The following is a 21933-nucleotide window of genomic DNA, read 5'->3' on the forward strand; positions in this document are numbered from 1 at the left end:
AAAAGGGCTGCAACCAATGGTTTGACTTGGTGAATGGTTGTAAGTAAACTCTATTTATAGTAAAACAAGTTCTCATTGTTTTAGTTTCTTTTTTGCATAACTTCTCAAGAAAATTTACCTTGTTAGGTAGAATAGCTCTTAGGATAAGGTCTATGCAGTGTTAAATGTCCTTAATTGGTAATAGACTAGGTGGTAACTCTTCCTGAATAACTTCTTAAAATTTTATCAATAATGGTTGTATCACTACAAGAGGCTCTTCATTATCTTTAATCTCTTCAATCAGCATTAGTGCATATATAGTACTATCTATCTTAATTTTTTTTTGTAATTGGTCTTGGTAAGTAAGTTGTTTTTTTTTTCTTTGGTTGGTTTTGACATAACTATGGGATTGGTAGAGCCTATGATGATTTTACATCCATCTTTTTAAATGTGTAAATGTTACGGTAACCATCATAAATAACCCTTTTATTATAATGTCAAGGTCTTTTGAGCAGTAAATGGCAAGCATCCATTAAAGTTACATCACATCATACTTTATCTTTGTATTGCTTTTATATGAAAAAAAAAAAAACCAAACACCTTTTGCTAACTTTGATTTCATTCTCTTTCTACAACCAAGATAGCTTTTATGGTTGAGGGTGATCCACTGCCTTGAAGCCTAATTTCTACATCCTAAAGGTAGAAACAATATTTTCAAAACTTACACTATCAATTATAATATCGCATACCTTTTCATGGATAGTACACTGAGTGTGAAACACGTTTTTACGCAACCAATCTTTTTTCTTAGTAGGTGCGGTACTCAAGTTGTATTGTATGACTAAGGATGCTTCACAATCGCCATAGATTACTTTTTTCTCCTTTTCAAGGTTTTGATCTTCTTCAACTAGCTCCTCTTCATTTTTCTTTAAATCTTCCTCTACTAGAGTCATAATCTTTTTATTTGGGCATTCTAAGATAATGTGTCTAAGCCCTTGACATTTAAAATACCTTCTAGTCTGTGCACTAGACGAGACTTGCTTGTTGAGGTTCTATCTTTCTTTTGGAGCTGCTTTGGAATAGGCTTAGAAAGAACAACAGTTTTGGATGAGCCAACTTTATTGATATAGCCTTCTCTGGACCCAAATCTCAAGTTACTACCACAAGCCTCATTTTGTTGTCTTTCCACCTTAAGGGCAAGCTTATATACATCATTAAAAGTCTAATAAGGTTGTAGCTGCACCACATTAGCTATCTCAATCTTTAATTTTCCAAGATACCGAGTAATAATCTGCTTCTCTTGTTTCACTAATTCGTATTTTAACATGAGATAATCAAACTCAGCCATATATTTTTTCACTGAAAGATCTTTTTACTTCAAGTTATGAAGCCTAAGGAAGATATCTTATCGAAAGTTATCTGGGAGATACTTTCTTTTTAACTCTCTTTTTATTTTTTCCTAAATTGCTCTTTTTCTTCTACCTTCTATTTCTTTTGTTTTTTCAAATTTTTCTACCAAAAGGATGTATGCTTTCTAAGTTTGATAGTCACTAGCTTTACTTTATGATGTTCAGAGACATCATGGTATTCAAATATGCGTTCCACTATGTGTAGCCAATCTAAAAATTTTTCAGGTTATATCTTTCCCTCAAACTCAGAAATCTTTATCTTCGAATTGAATATGCTAAGTTGAAGTTGATTTCTACGTAGATAGTATCTGACTTATCATGGGTGAGATACGGTACTGTCATCAAAATTGTTGTTGCTTCCATGGTATGGATTGGTTTCTTCTTCATCTTCTTTGTTCCTCATTTATTGTCTCTTTATCTCTTCTCTCTTTTCTTATATATGCAATTGATGTTGTGATTGAAGGAGTTGTTATTACATCTCTTCTATGAGGGCATCTTTTAGGTCAACATTGGTAGTTGCTACAACGTCAGTGTTGGTTTCAACCTTTTCTGCTAGTGTTTGATGACAATGACCTACCATAACTCTAATACCAATTTGATGTCAAAAATTGATGTTTGAGATGTGGAGATTAACTATAAACAGAAAAACTCATAAAGAAGAAAACTCATAAAAATTTGAATAATGGTAGAATATGATTATTGGATTAAAAAAGATAAAAGTTCACCACCAAGACTAGAAACTAAGGGACACAAAAATACTATCCTAAGAATTCTAATCGAAGATGAGGAATAATAGAAGTTCATCGCTCTAGAAAATTCACCTAAGAGATACAAAACTTGAATAACAATCTAAAAGATTGCTTAAGGATAAAAAAACTATATTTGCCTTCTACCAAAGAATATAGGCTAGGAACATCTCTTCAAATATGAAAACTTTCATATTACATTGCTAAAATCGTACCTAAAATCAAGAGATTTGTATGTGAACTCATTTACTATTACAGATTACATAATAATGAATAAGACCATAATCACATCCATATTCATGCTCTTATTCTCTAGCTAGTATGAAAACAATCTTTATATTTTAGCTCACCTTATTTCTGCATTTACTTAGTGAATTTAAACCAAAGATATGCCTATCTTATTTTTAGATAAGTTTGCCTTAGTCTCAGCTCAAGTTGTATGATATGCAAACACTCTAGTATCAAGGAAAAAATTGAAGAAATAGAGAACTAAGTGAGTTGTATAGTTAAATGATATAATTTATTTTTAAGAAGTGAATCCTACATAACCTTGATTAATTGTGAATACCTCTAATATTATAAACCCAATTTAAGCACCATCATGTTGGTTAACTTAAACTACTTAAAAAAAAAAACTAATTTTACATGTATTTGAGTAAAAAAATCCAATAAAAAGATTAATATAGTTAAAATTGTTATTGGTCATGTATCTATTAATTAGTAAAAATTATGTAACTTTAACTTTAAATTAATATAAAATATCAAGATAAAAACTTAAATTGAACTTTTGGAGGACAAAGTTGTAATTTTTTACCTTGTAAAATCAATTTGTGAAGTTATACATACAATTAAAGCTATTCCTTTCTTCAAATTTAAAGCCAAATCAGCTTTGGTATTAAAAAATATTTGAGAGTTATCTATAACTTATGATAAAAACAGTCCCTATATTGTAATTTATTGTACACATAAGGAATGTCTTAAAACAATTAAGGGCAAATGTTGGAAACAGAACAAGAGGAGAAGCTTCTAAATTGAAAAACAAACCAGAAGCTTCTATAGCTAACAACTAAAAAAATTAAAACAACTATTAATGTTAGAAAAAAAAACTATATCAATGAAGTATTTATCATAATATAAGAAATAACATAAATAGTTACAACATAGGATCTATATCACTGTCATATTCCTCACAATCAAATTCCTCCTCTTCACTATAATTTTCAAACCCTTTTTCACCTTCTTGATCAGATTTTTCCATAGACACATCATTAAGTAATTCATTTGTTTTTTTCATCAAATCAGGCTTAATGACATCAAGAGCAATATCATCCATATCCAGTGGTCTTTCATTTTTATCAATTTATATAGTCCTATCACTGTCAAACATTTCATTCTCTTGATCTATTTGGTCTTCTTCCATATCAAACATTTCACCAACTTCATCATACTGCATCTCTGAAACATCATACAAGTGCCTATGATGAAACTTTTGCATTACTCTCCAATCTTTTCCTAATTTGGTATCATCCAAGTAAAACACTTGCTTTGCTTGAATTGATAAAATAAATGAGTCATTCTCATACAAATATTTATTAACATTGATACTTACTAAATGACCATCTATATGAATTCGTTTTCTATCAAGGTCAAACCACTCACACCTAAACAAAATAACTTGACAATCTTTTATGTAATCTAACTAAATTATATCAGTAAGAATACCATAAAAGTCAATTTGTTCATTTTCATGATTGCCTTCAACCATCACACCACTATTCTAACTTTTCAAATGGAAATCATGCTTTTTTATGTGATACCTCACCCCATTAACAATGCAACCTGTATACTTTCAAACACATCTATCAGGACCATAAGCTAATGATAGTAATTCATCAAAAATTTATTTAGAACTTTGGTCATGCAACCATGTAACCTATCACTTCCAAGGTGGAAGATTATATAGCATAACCACAATAGGCCACATGCTATAGGTAGAGCTCATGAGCCCAAAAGGGTTAAATCCATCAATTGCTAAGCCAAGTCTAACATTTCATGCATCATGTGTGAACTAGTCATTCTCTTTGTTAAATGCTTTCCAAGCATCCCCATTTGCTGGATGTTTCAATGTATCATCATCAACATATTTCTCCTTATGCCATCACATATCCTCTGCTATTTTTTTAGATATAAACAATCTTTGGAGTCTTGGTTTCATGAGAAAATAATGCAAGACTTTTCAAAGAATTTGCTTGTCAACCACCTTTCACCCTGATGTCCCAATAGTAGGACAACTTTGTTTATCTTCAAATTTCCCCCCAAAATAGAGCACAATCAATATTTGCATGCATGAATTGACACATAATTAAGTCGTAAGTCTCTCAAAGTTCTTGTTGCCTCATAGTACGATAAAGAAATTGTACTAGTAGGAAAAGCCTCATTCAATAGTCCCAATATCATATTTATTGCCTTGTTGCTCATTTAGCAATAAACCTTTATGTGCAATAATTTTACAATAAACTCCAACCTAGACATGTTGGTGTATTCTGGTAATAGTCCACATTATGCCTTATTTAAAAGTTTGCTAAAATTTTCAGTGTCTTCCTCACCCATATTAGAATTAAAACTATGATCATCTGCATCCATTCTAGGAAATACATCTTCTAACAGATCATTCATACCATATCCAAAGGTTCATCATTAATAATTGTTCTTTCGCAAAAACTAGTACTCCCAGTAGATTGTTTACCAAAAGTTGGCATTATGAAATCAGATTGCTCACCATGATAAATCCATTTGGTGTAGCTCTCTAATATACCTTTCAAAAGCAAATGATCTTCTACCTTATCTTGATTCCTAGTAAATACATTTAAGCAAACTCGACAATGACAATGAATTTTACATTCAGCTCCCAAATTTGCACTACAAATTTCATAAAAGTTGAAACTCCGACAACATACTTGTTTGAATACTTAGACTCCATCATCCAACTTTTATCTATGTTAATCATATGTTCCTAAAGAATTTGAACACCAAACAAAATTACTTTATGAAATTAGGTAACACAAAAATCTAGACACGGGGCATGTGAAACATTCATAATAATTCAATCTAAACAAGCATGATATAATTCAATCATTATAACTATATATATAATGTGCCCTAAACATTATTGAAATATTCATATTCCTTAAACATGCACATAAAAGGGACAAGAAATAATGCAATTCAAAACTATATTAAAATTCCTACTTGTTTTTTTTTTTTGACAATCTTCAAGTGGTCCAATCTAAAGAGAAAACCTTTTTTGACAATCTCTGCAACAAATAAACATGTTGCAAAACATCAAACATTACAAACAACAAGCTAGAAGTACAATTGAGAAACAAAGGTAGCATAAGCAGCATAGGCAAAACAAGTAAGGAGCAAATAATATTTTCACTAAAATCAGCTTTCCCAGGCAATCCAAAACAAAACCAAATAAGGAAGTGTTAACTGAAGAACTCTATGCTTAAGCATGCAAATGGTTCATGCACTGCCAGCAGATTGTCTAAGCAGGTATAGGAATCCCCAAAAAATGCTCAGTCCATAATCAAGAACGTATGGGACTTACAGAATATTAGCAGCTTGGGATGATGATAAAAAAACTGTGTTTATATTAGAGTTCGGACATGGCATTACAACCATAATTTTTTAACGTTATTAATGAGTAATGGTTTCAAAATACATGGCAAAAGTAGCAGGAATGATTTGACATGTAAACTGAGTAGTTTGGCTCATGTGAAGTTTATGTTGTGTCGTATCAACATTATTTAGTAGATTTCCAATATATGGTATGTGAAAAATTGGAAAGCTTTGCCTGGACTGATTCCAGTGCATCTACCTTGCCCATATGGATTGCTTTTAACTGTTCGGGAACAAAGTGAAGGAGAATATATGAATCTAAATTGGTTTCTGCTTTCTAATTTATCTCTACCATAAATATGCTACCTGACTGCTCTTCATCTGACCTTTTAAAAAGAGTTTAGGCAGTTTTTTTATTGGCAAATCACTAATCAAGTTAAAAATTGACAAGCAAATTATGAAAAAGAAACTATTGATGACTTCATATATTGAATTGTATATGGTAGGTTAAAATTGTCAAGGCAGATAGGGATGTACATTCAGCCATCACCGATGAAAAAGTTGCAATGAAGATTGGACCAGGTTATTATAAGCCACCAAATGGACCCGAAAAATGGTCCTCAGTCCTTGAAGGGAAGGATTACAAGGTCTGGGGAGCATTACAAGGATTGCAATTCATGGTTATTACTTATGTTGCCAATTGTATATATCCTATTGGAATGCCCAGCATGACACTGTCATTATAATGCCTTACTAGTCTTGAAAATAATGGTGGAAGGGCAATTTCTTACCTTCTGCCAAATCTATGATATTTTGCAAATTGGATGTACTATTATAAATTGGATGCACTATTATATAATAATTTATTTGCAAGTTGGATGTACTATTATAAATTTGTTATGAAATAAAAAATACAATTTATTCCTTTCTAAATTCTAGTTGCCTTATGTTCCAGCTATCCTGTCTTTTGATAGCCTGGTTTCCATTATTCAAGCCTCATTTGAAAATAATCAAACACTAACATGGATGTGATGCAATTTACTATTATAATGCATTCATGAAGATGCTAAAACTTGTGATTATAACATTTCGGTCTATCACTTTCCTATCAGGGAGTTGAGATTTGAGAAACCTAGCTTATATGTGTAATTAATTTGGTTAGACACAAAATAAATATTGATTTCCTTAATTTGGTTAGCCAAACTGAATAGAACAGAATAGAACAAAAAAAAGACCAAAAGGAATAGAACAAAATAGAATAGAAAAGAGACCAAACAAAATAAAATAGAATAGAATAGGTAAAGACAAACCTGGGCGCGCTTCTAGTCGATCAGCGATGGCTGAATTTGCTACTGGTCGACAGTGGGGAAAGCAGAGGAGAATGGCCTGTCAAGGGTTAGTCATAATTAGATAATGGCTTAGCCAGCCCTGCTATAGACCAGATTACAGCCAAACAAAATAGAACAGAATAGAGAACAGAAAAGAAACCAAATGAAATAGAACAGAAAAGAGACCAAACATAATAGAATAAAATGGATAAAGACAAACCTGGGCGCACTTTTAGTCGATCAACGATGGCTGAATTTACTACCGATCGACAGTGGTTTGCGAAGAGTAGAGGAGAGTTTGACTAAGGGATATGTTTGGCAAAATGACAATACATGAGATTGTTAGCATGGTTTTGGAGGGAGTGTGAAAAACCTAATAAAATATCTAAAATGGTGTAGTTTAGAAGTTTAGGGAAACTTGAATTAAAATTATTTTTTATATAAAAGTTATAATTTGTGGTTCAAGAGCAATATGCTAAGGAAATATTTAATTTTTTAAAATTTTTTATATAAAAATTACAATTTAACATATTTGATTTTCAGGAAGTATTTGATTTACTTTCATTTTTTAAAAGTTTTATATATCAAGGAAGTATTTGATTTCCTTCTACTCAAACCAAAAATCAGGGCAATCAAATTATAACTACATTTGATTAAATAAAATTAAACATTTTCAAAGCAAAAAATAATAAAAAGACATTAGCTTAGTAATTAATCTACTGATTAAATCTAGATTGATTCAACCTATGATCCCATTATTACAACCTTGTTAATAGCAATAAAAATAAATTAGTCGATTATCATCTAATATACACTGATGTGATGAAGTTTAAAATTTTCAATTATGATAAATTTTTTATGTTAATATTACCTAAATAAATTATACATTATAAAATTATGAACTTGTTTGTTGACAAAATTTAATCTCAATAGCATCAATGTCTAAGTAAGGATATTACTGGATAAGATATGGATGAGTAGAATATCATCTATTCTTAAAGGTGTCATAACATCTAGATCTGAGGATCTATCGCTAGACATTGACTTAAGGAGTCGCCACCAATCTTTTTTATTTAGGCGCGATTGGTCACCTGACTGAATCTGTCCCTTCTTAAAGAGAAATAAATTTGACTTAGATATCCTTTAAAAGGTAGATTCAATATCTACAAACCAGAACCAGGTTCTAGAGTACGGTTACATGTGAGTAAAGTTATAGCACCCTCACAATGCCCATCGAAAGATGGTATCAGCTCAATTTCGTGTTATCCAATAAGCCTTAAAAATTACCAAATAATTAATTATTAAAAATTATCCTTAATTGACTCCAATACTTTTGACAGAAAACTAAGAAAATTTTCTCACCTCAAGAGTATGTAAGAAAATTACTGTTTCATTTGCATAGGTTCCGTCGTTGGATTATTTAACATTAAAAATTATCTAAGAAAAGAAAAAGACCAAAGGAAAAAGGAATGATGATTTGACTTTTGATATAAATCTCTTTTTTATTTTATAAGAAAAAGAACTCATGCTTTTATATAAGAAAAATTGATACTTTCAACTTTTCCTTAAAAATATTTTTCTTCAAATTTTATTTTAAAAAAAAAATTGGTACTTCCAACTTTTTCTCAAGAAATATTTTTTTTTTAATTTTTATTTTTAAGGGAAATGAATACTTTCAGCTTTCCTTTAAAAATATATTTTTTAATTTTTATGTTCAAAAGAAATTGATACATTCAACTTTTTTTCAAAAATATTTTTTTTCAAATTTCCATTTTAAAGATTTTTTTTTCAAAAATATATTTTTTAATTTTTAATTTGTGCCATTATTTTAAAAAATAAAACCCATAAGATTTTGAATTTGTTGTATCTGTTAACACGACCTTTTTAAATAAATTGTTAATGTATTGGAATTCCTCAAATTAAATTTCTCAAAATATGAATTTGTGTTTAATGTAGGAGATTGATAGGTTATCTTTAGTAGTAGCATTCATTGCTCAATCTACTGCAAATGTTTTCCAAACAAAAATAAAAGAGTTCACCTTGATGGTGTTTTGGAAATTTTGATTTTGATTTCCTTTATAATTGTTTTGCAAGTTCATATTTTACATTGGTTGAGAATGATATGGGCTGTTGTTGAATCTTTATTATTGATATTTGCATGCTAAACTTCTCTTACATGCATGGACATTGTTTATCTTATATTGTTTAGACAAAAAACATTCAAGGTTATATTTATTTCAAGTCATATACATTAGATAAAAAAATGTAATCAACATTCATTATTTTATTTATTTTGAATATATTATATATTTTTAAAAATATTATTATTCTTATTTCCACAACGTAATATGAGCATGCATTCTAGTTAATATAATTTCAAACCCATAATGTTAAAAATTATAATGAAAAAAAAAAACTTAATATTATCTTGACCCTCCTCACTAACTTCCATAACAAAATTTAAAGAACTGATGGTTCACATTTAGGCCAAAAATCTATTCTAATACCATACTTGATTGTTTGTATTACTTATTAATAACATATTAATTCCTTTATATATATAAGTAATTTCAAATTAAAAAAAAAACACCCCACGGCGGAGGCCTACTTGCAGTAAATATAAAAACATTTTTGGAACTTTGGGGCCTACCACCAATTGCTCTCCTGTTCTGTACTCATCCAAAACCATTTAAATTTTATACAAATTTACAAATAGAATAATATATGAATAGTAGATCCGGTAATTCATATATTTATGTTTGTCTATTTCATGTTTAATATGGGTAAAATACAAAAATTATTATGTCACAATTTATGTTTAAGCGTCAAACACAAAATATATTTTTTTTTCTAAATTCAAATACAATATTTACTAAAATTTAATTCATGTCAATTTTTTTTTTTATCGTATCATTGTGTTTAAACTTGATAGGTATAATGGGCAGCAAGTGTCTATAAATACGTGCAAACACAACCAAGGTGAAGAGAAAGTACAGAGAAGAGCTTTCTTAATTTTTAAAGCAGCAATGAAGGTAGAGCAAGTCCTTCACATGAATGGAGGAGTAGGAAAAGACAGCTATGCAAACAATTCCTCTCATCCGGTAATTGCAGATCTCTCTAGCTGATCTGTCTCATTTCATTAATTTTTTTGTTCCTTTTATTTGGTATAGTAATTAATATGTGATTTCTTTCAGAGGACCGTGATATCCATGGTGAAGCCAATACTGGAAGAAAGCATAGTAGAGCTTTACTGTGCAATGTCGCCAGAGTGCTTGAAGATTGCAGATTTAGGTTGCTCTTCTGGACCCAACACTCTTTCAGTGGTATCTGAGATCATAGACATCATCGATGAAACATGCCAAAGTTTAAAGCATACCCCACCATGTTTACAGGCATTCTTGAATGATCTTCCTGGAAATGATTTCAACACCCTTTTTTAAGTCATTGCCAAGTTTTTATGAGAGATTGGAGCAAGAGAAAGGAAACAGGTTTGGCAAGTGCTTCACAGCAGGAGCTCCTGGATCCTTCTATGGCAGACTTTTTCCCCATAATTGCATGCACTTTGTTCATTCTTCCTATGCCATCATGTGGACCTCCAAGGTAGGTAGATTTATATTTATCCTCTTCCATTTAGGGTGAGATTCATTATTAAAGTGATTAAATAAAATAGAATGAACTCAAATTTTCAAAATCCATCGAGTTCACTAAGTAAAAAATTAATAAATACATATATATTTATAGGTCAGCCTCCGAGGAAACATATTGTCAAAGGTATTGACAAATATAATATCCCTCACAACAGGAAGTCATTGATTTAGGCACCAAAGGAATTGGTTGCTGAAACAGGATCAGCATTGAACAAGGGAAACATTTGCGTTGCAAAAAAAAGCCCTCCTGCTGTGTTTGAGAGACTTCGCATTGTTTCTGAGATGTCGGGCCGATGAGCTAGTCCCGGAAGGCCGTATGGTCCTAACTACCATGGGCAGCATCAAGAGTGATGATCACCTTAGCATCTGGGAATTTGTCCGATTGAAACTACTAGAAAGGGTCAATGAGGTACGTACAAATTAACCAATTTCATATGTATGTAGATTATTCCCATAGACCAGTTGCATATTTTTATTGACAGCAACCTCGTATTGTTAATGAAGTATTAAATAAAATATATAAGTAAATCAAAGTATTATCATAAACGTCTATTATTATATGGTAAGTTCATCGAACATAACCCCTGACAGTCCTGAGAAAATAATGTATTAACGAGTTAATTAATTAATGATCACATAGGGCTTGATTGAAGAAAAAAATTTGGAGTCTTTCGACTTACCATACTATGCAGCTACAACAGAAGAAGTTAAAACCGTGATAGAAGCTGAGGGATCCTTCAATCTGCAAAGACTGGAGGCTTTCAATTTGGATTGGGACGATTACATAAAGAAAGCTGACAGCAACCTGGATAAGACTGCAAGAGCAGCAATAATTGCTAAAGACATTCGAACGGTTGGTGAACCCATATTAGCCAGCCACTTTGGGGAAGACATCATGGACGATTTGTTTGGCAGGTTTAAAGAGGTTGTCCTTGAGTACATGGAGGCACATAAATGTCAGTATATTAACATAGTTATGTCCTTGACAAAGAAGGACATACACTGAAATTGTAATAAAAATGGCAGCCTTTTGATCTTCAACTATTTTAAACTGGCAGATTAGGGTTTCTCTAAAGAAAACCCAGAAAAATTAATCGTGGGAAATGTGACGTTAGAAATTAAAATTTCGATGATTGATTAAAGATCCACCCTCTTTCCAAGTCTCCCTCCTATATGATCTTCAAAAAATGACTTGAATAATAAATAGCATGCACCATCTTCAAGTTGCCGCTATTAATGAAAATTAGCTTATAAGGAGATACATCGGCTGCTAACGCGACGCAATAATCACTATCTAGTGTTTTTTGTGCCGCAATGCATCGCCAAGAAAATTGTTGATAACCTTGTTCTTTTGACCAAAGAATTGTTGATAATTTAAATAAGAGTAAAATATTTTCCATCTTTACTCTGATATGGGCAGAGAGAAACCGAAGAAGCTTTGGCAGTAAAGCACACAGTCAAGAGGAGCTCTTTTGGCATAGGATGGTTGAGGGTATCAGATTTAGATCCTATGAGTCAAAAGAGCACTTTGTTTATGGTGGGATTTAGATTAAGACATGTTGGTTTACATAAGAAAGTGAATTTTGCGAAACAAACAGAGCCTGTTCTGTATCGTTTTGCATGACAACCGAAGAACAAAGTATCAATGTGTGTTAAACCCCCCCCCCCCCCCCCCCCCCCCGGTCGAACCGAGTAGACCAAGCATAATCTTGGGACGAATCGAAGACAGCTTTCCCTACTAAATCCAGAAATTACTGTGAAAATCAAAACTCTTGTTTTTGTCATCAACCAGAACAAAGAACAGTCCGTAGAGAAGTAATCACTTCTTTTGGGTTGGCCGAAGTGTATTTTAATCCATTGTAGCTCGAGAAAGCCATCATAGAGGCAAAACAAGAAAGCAACCAGAAAAAAAAAAAAAAAAAAAACAAAAAAGTTACCCTCGAATCTCTTCATATCCTCCCCACCGATGCAAAATCAATCTTTGTCTTTGATTAATAATATCGAAAAACAAATTAAAATGAACTTGATATTTAATTAATTCAGTTAATTTATGCTATTAATTTTAAAACATAACAATAAATAAGAAAAAATTTTAAATTTTAATATCTGTAATATTAAAATTTTAATTTAGGTCGTGATCTTTTTTATTAAAAAAAATTATTACTCTTAACATTTAATAAGTCTAAATTTAAATTTCAGCGTATGTAATTTTTTAATTTTTATAATGGGATTTTTTATAAAAAAAAAAAAAGCATTATCAAGGATTAACTAAAAATTTAATCTAAACTAAATGGAAGCTGATTAGAATTTCCATTTTCCAAACCGATAACTAAAATATTACTTATCATATTGGTGAGGAAAGTGATGAGAAATATCTTGACAGATATATGTAGGGTGAAAAGAAAAGCTATTGCCATTTGCCACGAGCTATTACTAGAATTGCTAAGAAAAGATTGGACTGTGAACTTCAATCTTGGTTTCTGGATTGACTAGTGAATTGATTTTATTTTTTTTCTTTTAGGTAACTCACTTTGATCTTTTTATTTGGTCGGCAAAGTTAATAGTGTGCGGGAAACAATGCCCAAACCCACCGTTTATAACAAGGAAGTTGTCTCCTACTTTTCCACTTCTTTCCTACTCACATTGTCACAACACCATTTCTTGATCATACATTCAAGCATATGAAAGCCCACAGTTTCTTTTTTTTTACTCTTAAAATTCAGTAAACCCTTTTTTTTCCTTCTTCTTTTCATTCTGTTCTGTAAAAAGTGAACAAAATGCCTATAGTGCCAAAACCCACCATTTTTTTCAATGCTACTAACCAAGTCGCTTCGGCCCAGGCCATCTTCCCAGCTGCTGCATCAGTTGCCGCCACTGCCATGTTGGTTCGCTCATTGGTCAGAGATCTCGTTCCTCGAGAGCTCCGAGATTACATTATCTTGAAAATCAAGAATCTCTTTGTCTCTTTCTCTTCGGAGCTCACTTTAGTCATTGAAGAATACGATGGTCTCAACCATAACCTTCTTTACAAGGCTGCAGAACTCTATCTCGAGTCCACAATTCCACCTAACACAAAGAGAATTAGAGTAATCATGCCAAAAAAAGAAGGCAAGATTTCATTGTCCCTTGAAAAGAATGAAGAAATCATTGATAACTTTAATGGGGTTCAAGTGAAGTGGAAGTTTGTTTTAAAAGATAACCGTTCCAAGTCTATTCCTGGGTCTGATCCTGACAAACCAGTGCTTAAATCCAAGATTCGCCTCATCGAGCTAAGTTTCCACAAGAAACATAAAGAAATGATGTTGAACACTTACATGCAGCATATATTGGCCAAAGCAAACGAATTGACGGAGAAAAAGAAGACCTTGAAGCTATATACCTTGAAATATGATAAGATGACAGAAAGAGGGGATACGTGGCACTCAGTGAATCTTGATCATCCGGCTACATTTCAAACCCTGGCAATGGATTCAGAGCTGAAGAAGAAAATAATGGAGGATTTGAATAAATTTATGAAAAGAAATGAGTATTATAAGAGGGTAGGCAAGGCTTGGAAAAGGGGGTACTTGCTGTTTGGGCCTCCTGGCACAGGGAAGTCAAGCTTGATTGCTGCCATGGCCAACTATCTTAATTTTGATATTTATGACTTGGAGTTGACTGATATCAGAAGGAATTCAGAGCTGAGGAAGGTGCTGATTTCAACTGGAAATAAATCAATACTGGTTGTGGAGGATATTGATTGTTCTTTGGAGTTGCAGGATAGGCTTGCTCAAGCAAGGGCTGCGACGTCCCAAGGTTCTCATAGACATAATCAATTACCTCAGGTAACTATTTTAGAACACTATATTGCATTGCCAAAATACTAACCCTTAATTTTATCATAGCAAATCTAAGTTCATAGTTATACCATGAAAATTCATATAGAAGCTTTTCTCAAAATCTACATAGAAGTAGGATAGTAGGTTAAAGCAAGAATTATGTACTGGCAAAACATAACATATAGCAGATACCCACCATCAAAATTCCTGAAGAAAATTTATAAATTTTGTCGAACCAAACTTATTCTTGAGGGGAAATTTCTTCTTGCCTCTTATGAGTACTGCAGCATTTGATTATGATAGTTAGGCAATGAATTTTGATCGAGTCTTCTCGATGTGGATTTTTGCATTGAGAACCGAAATGAACTCATTGGAACCCACAGATTCGCAATTTGCTTTCTTTCAGTATCAGTTGACTCTGTCAGGATTGCTGAACTTCTTGATGGGTTATGGTCAAGCTGTGGAGATGAAAGGATTATAGTGTTCACAACCAATCACAAGGACCGGCTTGACCCAGCTTTACTGCGCCCTGGTCGAATGGACGTGCACATCCACATGTCTTACTGCGCTCCTTGTGGGTTCAAAATGCTGGCTTCAAACTACCTCGGGATACCAAAGCACCCACTTTTCTTAGAGATTGAGGAATTGCTAGAGATAACAAAGGTGACCCCTGCAGAAGTAGGTGAGCAACTGATGAAAGATGAGGTGCCTGATATTGTGCCAAGAGGTCTCATCGAGTTTCTTGAGGCCAAGCTAGAGGGAGTTCAGGAAGCTGAAGCTACTGAATCGCAGTCAGTAGTAGTATTTCAAGCAGCAGAAGGTGGGGCAAAGCTATAGGAGAAACAAGGTGAGACCAAGATAAGGGCAACCAACAAACACTTATCATTCGGTACAACAAAACGATGTACCAAGTCCATCACTTTCGCTGAAAGAACTCCGTCTTCCAAATTTTAATCTCTTTAAAGAATATGTTAGCCAATTCAGAAAGCAAGACATAAGACCAAAAAAAAATGATAGTAATAACTTCACAAAAAGAAAATACAGTATCCTAAATCACCTTAGAACCACCAACAATAATGTGGAACTAAAGGATTCTCACTTGACAACATATCATCCTTGAATTCCATCCAACTAGCAAATTTTTACTTTGCTAATAATACAAGTCTCTACATCAACATAAGCCATCCAGTAGCTGGCCCTGAAATATTATACCAAAACAAATAATCAGTCCCACAGAGTAAAATCCATGTAACTGGAAAGAAAATTCCATGTTGTGCAAGTCGTATGCTGAGGGCCCATTGAATGAAACTATTTGCTCAACAAATGTTAGCATGCACGAGCCATAGCAGTGACCTTTTTCCTATGGAGTACAACTTCGCCAATAATTTGCTTGGGGGATAAAGCATTCTATTGCCAACAACAACTTGTACATCATTTGATTTTGCACCTCCAATGCTAAAAAATTATATGCACACATTACCAATACAATGGTTTTAGCCAAAAGAGAAGTACCAACAAGTGGCAGAAAGCAGAGCATCTGCATGACAACTTAGCAAGGATGCCTACCAACTACATAGAGCTCCAAGCATCCAGCTCTCACCATAAACTACTTTAACCTAAATTACTTTACAGTTTCATGCAAAACATAATTATGGATTTATAAAGACAGGTTGGATAAAACTAATCACCAAAACCACAATTGTAGGATCATGAATTTACCTCAAACTGAGCATATGCTGCCTAAAATTGGACTGGAGCTTCTGAGTTTACTCAACCTAAAATAGTGCTCTATACAGCCATTTTCATCTCTATTTTCTCATGAGGATCATAGCCTATGAGCTCGAAATCAGATGCTACAAAGGAATCTATATTCTTTTTCTTGGGATTGATCTTCAAAATCTGCATTTCAATATGGTAAGAAAATTCTCTAGAAGAAATGAGGTAGGTGGGGAGAATACTTCTGCATCGTTTTAAAATTAATACACTATACTCACTGGAAAAGGCTTTGGCAGTTTCTGAAGTTGCTCCTGCAGGGGCCTGACATGAGTGCTATAAACATGAGTATCACCAAGCACATGGACGAAATCACCTGGAACAAGACCTGTACAAAATAAAAAAATTAAGATATGTTCTTAAAATCATAGGATTTTGCTGTCCAGGAGAAGTGAAAACCATTAATCTAATCTATGTAGAAAGAAGCTCTGGCATAGTCAGTATTGCTTCTTCCAGCAAAATTTAGGAGCCTCTGCCAGCATAATGAATCTATTAAATGGTGAAGGCATCTGTGCACTGATACACACCAGCTCACCATAATTCACTAACAGATGTGGTACCAAAGCCACACCTTCAGCCATTAATTGGTAAAAGAAAAATTACAGATACGATCTAATATGATTCATTCCAGCAATTCAATCACACATAAACATAGTATTTGCCTCAATGGCAACATACCACAAACATGAGCAATCATGCACGTCAGAAGAGCATAAGATGCAATGTTAAATGGCACGCCCAAGCCCATGTCACAAGAGCGCTGATACATTTGACATGATAGCTCCCCATTGGCTACATAGAACTGCAAACATTCATATAAAGGATTAATTTAAGTACAAAATAAAGAGTGAGACATAAGGTCACTTCTTGATACTAACCTGAGCAAACATGTGACAAGGTGGAAGCGCCATCAGTTTTAGATCAGAAGGATTCCAAGCTGAGAGTATAATCCTTCTATCATTCGGATTATTCTTGATCTTGTCAATAACATCTAACAACTGATCAAATCCTTGTCCAGTGTAGTCAGCATGCATGTCAGTATAGCTGGAAAATATCATATACAAGGCAAATGAAGTAAAACATCATTGCAGAAATATGATTGGCCAGCAAAGCATATACAAAGTAAAAATCCACCAACCTAGCACCAAAATGTCTCCACTGGAAACCATACACAGGTCCCAAGTCACCCTCCTCCCTATTAGTCAACCCAATACTGAGATTGCAATTCAAATGCAAGTTAGTAACAACAGGGAAAACAACATGAATTTGATAGCAAAAGACTCAAATAATACCTATCAAGAAAGTCCCTGGATGCATTACCATCCCATATATGAATGCCCTTTTCTTGAAGCACCTGTTAATTGCACAAATATTTTAGGACGAAACTCTAGTCAACAGATCTGATATATCAAAAGAAAACCTAGTAGGCCATACTGTAAATCAAATCAGTTCATTTGGCAAACAAAAAAGTTTGAAGGCACATAGAAATATGTTAAAATGGACTCTACGAGAAACAAATAAAATATCAAGAGAAAAAAATGGAGAATAGCTCCAACTTCATTCCAAGGAACATAAAAAGCAACGTAAATGGAGCATGTTGTTCAAGAAATAAAAACCTTAGCATTAGTTGAACCACTGATGAACCAAAGCAGCTCTTCAACAACACCTCGCCAAAATACTTTCTGCAGACAAATCATACTAATGCAAATCAACTTCTCCATCTAATCAATATTCAAAATAATATACAGAAGAACGAACAACATTACAATGAAACTGTTAAATAAACCTAATAATAATGTACATGCCTTAGTTGTCAGAAGTGGAAAAGTTTTTCGCAAATTGAACCGCACCTGTGGACAAGACAGAAAATATATATATCAGCAATTAGAAACCAAAAAAGATAGCTGGAAACCTATTTCTACAAGCAAGACAGACAGGACTATAATTAAGAGCTACAAATTACCTGGCAACCAAACTTTGATAAAGTACCAGTTCCGGTCCTGTCATCCTTCAGATTACCATCAGAGATAATGTCTTGAACCATTTTTAGGTACAAGTACTCCTCATGTTTCTCAAAAATCATCCTGGGCAGGAAAGAGAACGTCTTTACCTCAAACTTACCAGTATCTGGTTTATTATCAAGGACCTGATCACAGTTCTGGCTGAGGTGTTCAACTGCAGAGGCTCTCACACGAACATAAGTTGTGAAGCAATATCGAATGTTATTTTCCACCACAGGAAATGATGAATACCATGGCTGGAATACAGAGTAATCAATGGCAGGCATAAAAGTGTCACATTCAATGCTTGACTCAATTTCTGTAATGTGAATAGCATCACATCCAGGTGCATTAAGGGATTCCCTGCATCAAAAAGAAGTGCATATAAGAAAAGAGGGGGAGGAAAAGACTGAAACAAAATTTCTTGCAAAGTATTTAAAAAAATAGGTTCTGCACCTAAATATCTGGCCACCGCCTATGACAAAGACTTTCTCAATTGAAAGACAATAAGGAGATGCAGCTAATAATTCCAAAGCGGATGTCATGCTTCCACATATAACAACATTCTCAGCAGTTGCGATATCAAAACTTCCAGAACGAGTCAGAACAACATTAAGACGACCTGGAAGAGGCCTATTCTGAAGAGGAATACTTTCCCATGTTTTTCTACCCATTATGACTGCATTCTTTTTCCCAGAATCTGATGTAGTCAGAGTGACATCTTTGAAGAATTTGAGATCAGAAGGCAATTTCCAAGGTAACTTCCCATCCTTACCAATACCCAAATCTTTAGTCGCAGCCACAACAATTTGGTAAGTTCGCTGTGGATCAGGTTGTACATTGCAATTACCATTTCCATTTGGAATACTTATCGTAGTTTCAGCAGACATAATCAAACTAAAAATCGATAAAGGCTTCCAAAGTAAACCGCACAGCCAACTTTTTGTGGAAGTGAGATAGAATCTATGTCAGAAACAAGAGTAAAGTCAAAAATACAAAACAAAAAAACATGTACATTAAGACTTTAAGGCAATACAAGTAATATCCAGAAATAAGCCTTGCAAGCATTCGAATCTACCAGCATTTTTACTACTCAAAGTAACCTAATTCCAATAAAAAATTCTGAAGAAGAAAAATCAATGTCCTTTATAGTCAACCCTGTTTACACAACAGTTAAGTAATAGAGTGACTAAAATCAGCCCAAAAATTCAGTTTTTGCCTCTCACTTTTTTTTTTGACAAATTAATCTCGTCTTATAACAAAACAAAACCAAACATTCATATCCAAAATTTTTTAAAAAAAATCTCAGGGTTAAAGAGTAATCGAACTCTCGATGCATGTGAGAGTCAGGGAGCTAAAATTTTAATTATAAAAAAAAAGTTAAAAAAAAAAAAGAGAACGGTTATTTTTTCAAGAAAAACAAAAGGAAAAATTCATAAACATTTCTAACAAATAACGAGGGCAATATCCAGAGTAAATTCGAAGGTCAAAAAAATTAAAAACGAACAAAACTCATAAATAATTGCGCTTCTACCAAACATTCATGGAACCAGGCAAATCAAACCAGCTCTCTGACACCAAATTTTAAAAATAGGTATCCAAATAAAAAATAATATTTAAAAAAAAAAAGGAAATGCGAATAAGTTACCAACAGATCTGAGACGGAAACACAAAATCTTCGATCAGCAACCGCGTAAGCTTCTACTTATACTAACAGAAAACAAATACAGAGAAATTACGGTTTCTTTTTCTTCTTCTTCGTTCCCTTTTTTTTTTTAGAGAAATAGAAAAGAGACGCAAAAAATCCAAAACCAGTTCGACGCGGAGTGCTGCCGATGGGTTTTAGTTTCTCTGTGATTTAATTTAATACTACGATTAATAATAAAAAAAATATTTTTTATTTAAAATTATCTTATCTCATGAATTAAATACGGAAATGGATAGAAAATGACTAAATGAGAATTTTATCATGTCAATTGCCACCACTTTCGCTCTTATTTACCGTTTTGTCGTTTTCAATAAATTATTTATTTTTCATTTTGTCAAATTTTTTAATTTAAATATTTTTTTAAAAGGTAAATATTAAAAAATTATAATTCAATTATTAGCTTTTATAATTTTTATTATTTTAACTTATTATTTATTATTTTATTCAACTAAATTCTATAAAGTATATATAAAATTTTCATTCAAAACTTTTAAATTAATTTTTTACATTTTTAATAATAAATAAAAAAATTTAGAATGTTAAAGTTGAAATTTTTTTACTAACAAAAATCAAAATGTGATAGTTTCTTTTGTATGAAGCATTAAGGTAAGGCAATAATAAGGGGTAAATGTGTAATTTGAAACTAAGGTATGACCCAAGACCGTACGAAACGGCCAATCATAAAGAGTACAAGCAAAGGAGAAAAAAGAGGAATAATGAACACCCAAAGCAGAATGCTCAGGCCGGAAGGCGGGAAAATCCAGAACCAGCAAATTATGATCTGCCACTTGTCATCCTTATATTGGGACTTTCCATTGCATCATGACCATCCACTTGGCAGCGATCGGTAGATACTGTCAGTGTCGTTTAGCTTCGGTGGTTAATGAAGATTAGCTTACGCAATAGCTTGCACGTCTTGGTTACTGCAACACGAAGAGTAGAGTTAAGCTGATGATTCTTGTAAATGCAATCTCAGCCGTCCGTGTCACCATCTCTCAAATGATGCGATATTTGGGTGAGATAATTTTTTTTTTTTATGTATTATAAAATTCAATCTTAAAACTTTTAAATTTAAAAGCAATTTCAACATTATTAAGCTACCAATTCATCGATAACTTATCAACTTACATCTATTATTTCTTTCACCCGTGATCCATCTATGTATTTTATTTTTATAATTTATCAATTTACTTTTTTTTTTACCCATGACTCACCAACGTTCCTTCATTTCTTTTATAAAAAATCACAATTTAAAAATAAATAAAAATTTAAATTTATTAAATAATATACCCAGTATTATTTGACCATACATACAAGATTAAACTAGTTATTTTATTTTATTTTTTAAAAAGTAAAATAGAGAAAATTTTTTAATTTTTGAATAAATTTTACCTCAACGTATTTGGCAAAAAGAAATAACATTCAAGTAAAATGAAAATACAGACATTCAAGGTCAATCTGGATAAATTGCTTGGACATACAATCTGTGGCATAAAGTCTGGGTTGCGGGTGCTGCCCCACACATCTAATCAGTTTTTTTTTAATATGTTGAAGAATTGACAAGCCAACTAAAGCATTAATGTGTTTCAATTTCAATAAATAGTCACTGTCAATCAAAGTAGATCATTTAATCATTTGTTTTTCTTTCTCTCCACTTGAAATCGGTTTCTTTTTTCTCCTTTTGCTTATGTCATGAAATGTGATTGATTTTTTTTTCTAATGATTTTTCTCCGGTTGCAATAATAAAGCTTTGGCCTCTGGAAGATGAAATAATTTGAATGCATGATTTCAACACAAACTGACAAGTTATTTGGTATTTCATGCGTTTGGTATGCCATCATTTCCAAAAATTGTAGCTTTCACTGCATTCACAATGTGCAGCATCTGACAAAATCAACACTATC

General features: G+C 32.7%; 1 protein-coding gene, 1 long non-coding RNA gene and 2 pseudogenes across 3 annotated transcripts; 2 read left to right on the top strand and 2 right to left on the bottom strand.

Annotated features, from left to right (window-relative positions):
* Window positions 1-5258: 5258 nt before the first annotated feature.
* On the bottom strand, window positions 5259-7428 carry LOC111282263 (uncharacterized). Its single transcript, XR_002689222.2, has 3 exons — window positions 7304-7428; window positions 7066-7141; window positions 5259-5448 (listed from the first exon to the last, which is right to left on the bottom strand). It is a non-coding gene; the product is annotated as an uncharacterized LOC111282263 (long non-coding RNA).
* A 2681-nt stretch (window positions 7429-10109) lies between these two features.
* LOC111281681 (S-adenosyl-methionine 4-1-methyl-2-pyrrolidinyl-3-oxobutanic acid methyltransferase-like) lies at window positions 10110-12383 on the top strand (annotated as a pseudogene).
* A 976-nt stretch (window positions 12384-13359) lies between these two features.
* LOC111281682 (AAA-ATPase At3g50940 pseudogene) lies at window positions 13360-15385 on the top strand (annotated as a pseudogene).
* An 83-nt stretch (window positions 15386-15468) lies between these two features.
* Window positions 15469-20158, bottom strand: LOC111282035 (bifunctional dihydrofolate reductase-thymidylate synthase-like). Of its 2 annotated transcripts, XM_022869928.2 has the most exons (12): window positions 19970-20158; window positions 18778-19284; window positions 18285-18684; window positions 18127-18171; window positions 17938-18003; window positions 17614-17675; window positions 17460-17534; window positions 17200-17365; window positions 17000-17123; window positions 16543-16649; window positions 16268-16447; window positions 15469-15746 (listed from the first exon to the last, which is right to left on the bottom strand). In XM_022869928.2, exons 2-11 carry the CDS (start codon window positions 19209-19211, stop codon window positions 16337-16339), a joined length of 1590 nt encoding a protein of 529 aa, XP_022725663.2. In that variant the 5' UTR covers window positions 19212-19284; window positions 19970-20158; the 3' UTR covers window positions 15469-15746; window positions 16268-16336. The 2 variants fall into 2 exon arrangements, with proteins under 2 accessions (XP_022725663.2, XP_089617342.1); XM_089761216.1 differs by lacking the exon at window positions 17000-17123.
* Window positions 20159-21933: the final 1775 nt, after the last annotated feature.

This window comes from Durio zibethinus, chromosome 5 (assembly GCF_047325235.1).
Source record: "Durio zibethinus cultivar Kanyao isolate XHJ-2024 chromosome 5, ASM4732523v1, whole genome shotgun sequence".
Taxonomy (NCBI): Eukaryota; Viridiplantae; Streptophyta; class Magnoliopsida; order Malvales; family Malvaceae; genus Durio; species Durio zibethinus.